The sequence below is a fragment of the Primulina huaijiensis genome, chromosome 10 (genome assembly GCF_012295235.1).
Source record: "Primulina huaijiensis isolate GDHJ02 chromosome 10, ASM1229523v2, whole genome shotgun sequence".
Taxonomy (NCBI): Eukaryota; Viridiplantae; Streptophyta; class Magnoliopsida; order Lamiales; family Gesneriaceae; genus Primulina; species Primulina huaijiensis.
Genome location: NC_133315.1, coordinates 2,974,146 through 2,982,030, shown reverse-complemented (window position 1 = coordinate 2,982,030; position 7,885 = coordinate 2,974,146). Strand labels below are relative to the sequence as shown.

Below are 7,885 nucleotides of genomic sequence, written 5' to 3'. Positions count from 1 at the left end.
ATGTCTCAAACAACACGCATGGTGACTACCCGTAAATATTAGCTTAACTGCCTTCATAATCCCAGGATGCCTGTCGGAGAAAAAAGTGTACTCATTGAATGGAATGTTTTGATACGAAATCAGAATACTTCTCAAATGATAACAAAATCATTTCCAATTAATATCATTCTCCGCATCCACTATAGGATAAGCAATGGTGAAAAGATCATCATTGGCATCCTTCGACACAGCAAGTAAGATATAACCTTTATACTTATTCTTTATATGAGTCCCATCCAAAAAAATTAACGGTCTACAACCTGTAACAAAACCAACTGCACATGCCTGGAAACAAATGAAGAGTCGTTTAAATTTATTAGTTATGGGATCAATCTCACATTCAGCAACACTTCATGGATTCGTTTCTCGAGCAGCACAACAATACCATCTTAGTCTATCGTAGCATCTTTTATTTGTGCCATGAATATCATGCATCGCTAACTCCTTGCCCTTCCACACATTGCGATAGTTTAACTCTACTCCATAATCTCTTTGCAAGTCGTTTTGAATTGTACAAGGACGATAAGATGGCTTTCCTATCAATTTGTATTTCACCACATTAGCTATCCATGTTGCATCTGCTCTAGGATGTCCTCTACTACGTAGATTATTCTCACCACATGTATGCTGTAAATTGCATTTCGAATTGCAAATATATTGTCTGCTTTATATTTAGAAGCATAAATTCTCCAGCAACAACTCTTTTCAGTACAAGTAGCAGTGACTTTTTCACTATCATTCTTTCTGTACGAAAATGAATGTCTTGTAGCAACGGCATAATTTTTAACACATCGTCTAAAGTCAGCAGCATCTTTGAATGATTGACCTACGCACAGATGCAATTAATCCAAGCATCTAGTGTATTGCACAATGAGGCCTGATCGGCTTCATTATCACTATTTGACTGTCTGTCTTCATCAACAACCCTTACCAATTTGATATAAACTTGTTAAGTGCAAGATACACGAATAAGTATTTAACTTACAAAATGTAAATTATTGAATGTAAATAATATTAGTATTGTCAAATCATATAATCTGCACTTCTCCTAAATATACGTCCAACTACATATTATTAACCAATAATCTGCCAGAAAAATGTATTTACATCATAATACTATAGCAAAAATTATAAAACTACACCAGTTTCAAAATTTCACAATTTCAAGCTTACTAGATGTAAAATAAAAAAAATTATCAAACCAAAATACGGAGAGAAATATAATATATTTTACCTCCCAATATTTAGGCTGCTGAAATGTGAAAGGGGATCGGTTACGGTGCCCGATTGCGCAACAGAAGTTTAAAATTTGTTTCAACAAGAATTNCGGTGCCCGGTTGCGCAACGGAAGTTTAAAATTTGTTTCAACAAGAATATGAAAACCGAGCACCCACTAAGTGTGTAGCAAATACGAAAACACAAAATATGTCATACATAGTGTGTTTAAGAAATATACCTATCAATCTTAAAAGATTGATGTTTGGCTCCAACTAAGTTGTAAAAAACTTAACTCTTGAAGGAAGACAATCTACAAGCTTCTCCTTTGAGCACTCTTTGCTCAAAAATTAAGCCCACCACCAACTAGGTAGATCCTCTCTAATTTTGCACTAGAAAAATTAGAGGATTTTTCTTTGAAAAGTGTTTACTTTCTTCAACAATTGAAGAAGAAAAATTGGAGAGAAAATGCCTTGCAAATTTCGGCCACTATGTATAGGAGATAGGGAGGAGTGTTTTTCTTGGTGTATGAAAAAGTTGAGTTGAGCATGCCATGCCTTGGATATTGAAAAAGTTGCCTCCAACCCTTCACCTCCTTTGCATGTCTTCTACTTGGGCTTGTTACAATTACAAGGTCCATGGACTTTTATTTAAATTGTCTCAAACAAATTTGAGACCAATTAAATCTTACTTGAATTTACTCAAGCACACACTAGTTAAATAATTATTCCAATTGGGCTCTACAAGACCCAATGTTATTTAATTAATTCAACACTTGAATTAATTTAATTATTTGGACTCTACTAGGCCCACTAGTGTTTAATTAATTCAACACTTGAATTAATTTAATTTAGTCTATAATAATGTTTATGAAAATCACAATTTTCAAATACATTATTTATTTGNTGCTCCATTCTTAATTATCAACTCCTTGATAACAAGAACGTCAGAACTCAAGTCTGATAGTACCCAACCAATCATGTTAAACGCCTAGCAGCATCGCTTACATGATTCCCTAGGTATCAAATGATAGTGCCTGCAAGAACCATTCAATTATGGTTAGCGTACAGTACGGTCCCTTCATCTCATATATCCCGACCGATTCGACAACCATTGGTATATCGAGAGTTGTCAATGAATCGATACTATGTGTCATGTCGTAGTTGCATCGATGGTGTAATCTATGAAACCCCTTTCATAATTACCACCATACTCTGATCAGAGATTTCATACTACATACACATAGGATATCCATACCCGAAGGTAAGCGATGAATCCCCGACTACAATGCATCGACTCATATATGTTTCGACAAAACACCCAACCTTGCCACTTGATGACCCCATATGAGTCGGTAAATAAGTCAAAGTGCAATGCTTGCACATAGAGTCTCAATGTTGTCCCGGGTCATAAGGACTAATGGTGTACAACCATAAACTAGGACGTTTCCACTCGATAAGTGAGAACCACTTGGAAAGTCCTAAATGGATGGTTGTTCAGTGCACTCTATCAGGAGCACCTATCTGCATGCTCGGACATCACAATGTCCCCTACCAATGAAACACGGTACTCACATCGCAGATACTAGTCTCGAACTCGAGTGGCTTATATCCTTCTTAGCGGCGGCTGAATCGACTAGGAACTGTTTAGAATACACAGTATTGCAAATATGAGTTTCATGATACTCATCATATGAGCATCTCATATTCTTTCTACTATTTGTATATTCAAGGACTTTATCTATTCAACTAGCATGGGTATACAGATAAAGAAGTGCCAAAATAATAATTTCAAATATTATTAAAATAAAGATTATTTATACATATAATTTTATTGTGAACACTTGGCCAACACTTAGCTCGACGTGCACCTACTCTAACAAAATGTTCGTTTTTACTCTCTGCTCTCAATTCAATTATGGTGAGCTTCTTGCACATATGAAGATGAATCATATTTAGGACATCATCATCATCGTTCAAAGTCACGTAAATCTTGTGTTGTGGAGCTACATATTGCAAAATCATAGATTCGGGAGTAATCTCTGCACATTTCTTTCCAAGCCTCACAAATATATACATCATACTACAACCATTGAAAATTGAAATCACAAACAACTGCTTCTTGCACTTACAACTACCCAAAAACGAAAGGTTGCAAGCCCCACTTACAGATTCTATTTTGCACCTAATACATAAAAACATACAAAGTTAATACTGTAAAGAATTTTAAGACAATTTTAGAAAAATTAACAACTTCTACAATAAAGAAATAAACTATAAAATTGAATTAATCGACAAATCGAGGCAATATTCCAGATAATCAACTCACAATTGAAACACATGAAACACAAAATCAATAATAATACTAAATCCTAAACATTAGAAATGAAATCGGTAGAATTCACAAATAATGTAGGGAATTTACAGAAAATCACAATAACAACAACAATATTAAAATTGAAACAAATAAAGAAAAATTAAATCACAAACATGTAATTTTAGGGGGAAAAAAACAGAAAGCTTGAGGAAAGAAACACAATTTCAAATCATCTTCAATTGTCTTTGGTTCGGTTCTGATCACTCAATAATTTTACACTTCAAGGGTTTTTTCGGCTTCAAGGTCGACGGATTTCTTCTCAACACGATCTCTTCAAGGGTCTTCTAAGCACAACGGATTTCTTATCATCACGACGGATTTCAAAAATTTCTTCTGCACGTCGTCTTCATGTTTCAGGGCTCAAGTTGTTGATGTTTACACCAAAAGCGAGATTTCTTCTGGAGGATGAGTGTTTAAAAAAATAAATAAAAAGGGTAAAAGTGGGTCAATTGAATAAAAAGGGCAACAGTGATGAAACAGGGAGTTAGAACGTATGTTTTGTTTTGTCAGAGAGTGAGACAAAATAAAATCTTAACTAGGGACTGAACTGAACTCAAATTTTAAAATGATGTTGAGGATTTTAGGACAATTGCCCCTTCATTATATCCAATGACTCAATTTTCTTGGAATTTAAAATCCATTATATTGATTAATAACAAGTTAAAAATATAAATGGATGGATTTAAATATGAAATATTTTAATATAAAATCCTCTGTTCCATTTGGGGAAACATGTACAGAGAATATAGAAATTAGTTTAATTTTGACAATTAAAATTTAACACATGTTATATTACATCTTATTCTTTTAATTTATTACGTAATAATTATTAATTTTTAAATATTTTTAGATCGTTTTATTGGGCTGATGAATATATTTTATATTATAATTTTTGTAATTAATATATTTACAACCAAATAAAGTCTAACACACAATAAATTTCTTTTAATTAATATTATAATAAATTAATTACTTTGATTTTGGTTCATCGCAAAAAAAGTATTTTCTCAAATAAAAAAAATGTAAAATTCAAAGGACAATTTAATGCAATATAAATTATAATTAAGGTACGTAGAAATTTTCAAAAGAAAGGGGGGATACATATTTGCCGTCGAAGAAAGATAAATACTATCCAATTTCGGTTGATTTTCTCAAAATTCATCGATCATCACCTCCAAGATCGACCAACGGGAAACGGAAAACCCAATAATCTGTGGATCTGCGGACGATTTCTGGGTTTCATGATCCCAAAATTCAGCTCCTAGTTCCAATCAAATCAAGAAAGTCGATCATCACAGAAAAAGCAATGCTCCCTCCATTGATACTATGCATCTTCCTTCACTTAACTTCTTTGGCTTCATCACTTGACTTCATCTACAACTCCTTCACCGCCAATTCCACCTCTGCTAACCTCACGCTCACCGATGACGCCCGTATCCAGCCGCCGGTGATCCGCCTCACCAGTGACACAAACCCGTTATCCCTGGGATGCGTCTTTTACCCTTCTAGCATCCGTTTTAAGTCATCCAACTCCTCCAATGTCACCACTGTTGGGGAAAACCCATAAACCGCAGAATTCATCGTGATAAATTATTAAGAATTTGACTAAAAACTTAAGCGGAAGCGTACCTGAAGCCATATTCCTGAATTCTTTAAACTTTGCCTTGATCTTCCAGATCTACGCGCTATTTCCTTGAGAGAATCCTTTAGTTTTCTCTTCAGAACTATTTTCTTAATGGGAGAGAGAATAGTGAAAGTGATCACGCGAGATCTGGGGACCATGACCCATATATATAGATAATATTATCATTATCTTCTGATATTTCTGTTTTAGCCCATCACAAAAACAGAAATTACACTTATGTCTCTACACATTAAAGGCCCAACAACCTATCAGATACATTAAAGCCCAATAACCCGAAACCTTATTTGATCACTTTATTTTGGGCTTAACTTAACAGACAACCCACACACATAATTATTCACATATAAGCCCATATAAATTAAAATTGATCCAACAATCTCCCACTTGGGCTATATGTGCAACCTTATAATTATGTTTGTGAAATAACCGTATGAGCTCAAAATTGTTGTCATTCTGAAATGTATCTATAACCGATCCGGTCCATCAACCACATCAACATAGGATCAAAGCAGTCTTCGCTACACTCAAGGTAGCTAGACTCATCAATGGTCACATATGCCAACACAACTGAATGACATGGATCATGAAGTTGATGTGTAGCATGAAAATTTCATGCAATGTGACCGTAACATGCCTATTTCCAACTGCTCCTCCCTTAACTTTATTGAGATCAAACTTTAAACCATAATCAGAGTGTAACTTAACTTGAAATTTATTTCTGCAGAAAATAAATTTACATAACTGTAACTAAAAATATTTACAACTGAAAAGCATTTAAAATAACAAACTTCCACTAAAACTGAATTTCCTCAATTGACATAACACACATACTAGCAATGTGCTCATGAAACTGTTTGGGTGGTAATCCCTTAGTAAGCGGATCCGCAACCATGGAGTTTGTACCGATATGCTCAATAGACAACTTTCCACTCTGAATTCTTTCTTTAACAACCAGAAACTTGATGTCAATATGTTTTGACTTCGTCGAGCTCCTGTTGTTATTGGAATACATAACTGCTGATTTATTGTCACAATGTAACCTTAGTGGCCTTTCAATGCCATCAACAATGCGCAGTCCCGTGACAAAATTTTGCAGCCATATTCCATGATTGGATGCCTCATAACACGCTACAAACTCAGCTGCCATGGTGGAAGAGGCTATAAGTGACTGTTTAGCACTCTTCCAGGAAATGGCACCTCCAGCAAGGAGATAGATGTAGCCCGACGTAGATTTCATACTATCTTGGCATCCAGCAAAATCGGAGTCAGTATACCCAATGATCTCAAGCTGATCCAACCTCCGATATATGAGCATGTAATCTTTTGTTCTCTGTAGGTACCGTAAGGCCCTTTTGACTGCTTTCCAATGTTCCACTCCTGGATTACTTAAATATCGTCCCAACATTCCTGTCACGTACGCAATATCTGGACGTGTACAAATCTGAGCATATATCAGACTCCCCACTGCAGATGCATAGGGAATCTTCTGCATTTCCTTTTCCTCAAAATCATTCTTTGGGCATTGTTTGAGACTAAATTTGTCTCCCTTAGCCACAGGGGTATCCGTTGGTTTGCAATCTTGCATCCCATATCACTTGAGAACTTTCTCGATATAGCCTTTCTGAGATAATCCAAGAATACCTCGAGAGCGATCCCGATATATCTGAATACCCAGTACAAAAGATGCATTACCAAGATCTTTCATCTCAAAATTCTTAGCTAGAAATCTCTTGGTGTCATGCAACAACTCTATATCGTTGCTAGCGAGCAGGATGCCATCAACATATAAAACCAAAAAAATATACTTACTCCCACTAAACTTATGCTACATACAATCATCGACCAAATTCATCTCAAAACCAAACGAGATGATCACTTGATGAAATTTGAAATACCATTGTCGAGATGCCTGCTTGAGCCCATAGATGGATTTCTTTAATTTGCAAACCATATTATTTGTGTCTTTGGACACAAAATTTTCTGGCTGCATCATATAAATCGTTTCATTAATGTCACCATTTAGAAACGTCGTCTTTACATCCATTTGATGAAGCTCAAGATCGAAATGCGCCACCAAAGCCATTATAATTCTTAAAGAGTCTTTCGAAGAACCGGAGAGAAAGTCTCTTTATAATCAATGCCTTCTTTCTGTGTAAAGCCTTTAGCGACAAGATGAGCCTTATATCTTTCCACATTGCCTTTCGAATCCCTCTTGGTTTTAAATATCCATTTACAACCAATGGGCTTCGTACCTTTAGGCAATGGGACAAGATCCCATACGTCATTGTCCTTCATGGACTTTATCTCCTCATTCATGGCATCATTCCACTTTTGAGAGTTAGAACTTTCCATGGTTTGATGGAAGTTAATAGGATCATCCTCCATCAATCCAATGTCTGCCTCATGTTCTTGAAGAAATACAATGTAATCATCTGGCACTGCATTTCTCCGCTCTCTAGTGGATCTCCTTAATGGCATAGGTTCTGGAGGTGCTTGAGTTTGTTCATCTGGAATGAGAGGATCTCTAATATTATCTTCCTGTATTGTGTCTCGGTCAAAGTGAGGAATGTAATCCTGATCAATTTCCAAGACACCTGTGGGAATATTTAC

At 35.5% G+C, this 7,885-nt stretch overlaps 1 protein-coding gene across 1 annotated transcript; it reads right to left on the bottom strand.

Moving 5' to 3' along the window:
• Window positions 1-6,068: 6,068 nt before the first annotated feature.
• Window positions 6,069-6,860, bottom strand: LOC140986588 (secreted RxLR effector protein 161-like). Its single transcript, XM_073454890.1, has one exon. The coding sequence runs from the start codon at window positions 6,858-6,860 to the stop codon at window positions 6,069-6,071; it is 792 nt and encodes a 263-aa protein (XP_073310991.1).
• Between the last annotated feature and the right edge of the window lie 1,025 nt (window positions 6,861-7,885).

Coding starts and splice junctions, on each gene's coding strand:
- LOC140986588 (XM_073454890.1), bottom strand. CDS start 6,860: ATGCAAGATTGCAAACCAACGGATACCCCTGTGGCTAAGGGAGACAAA.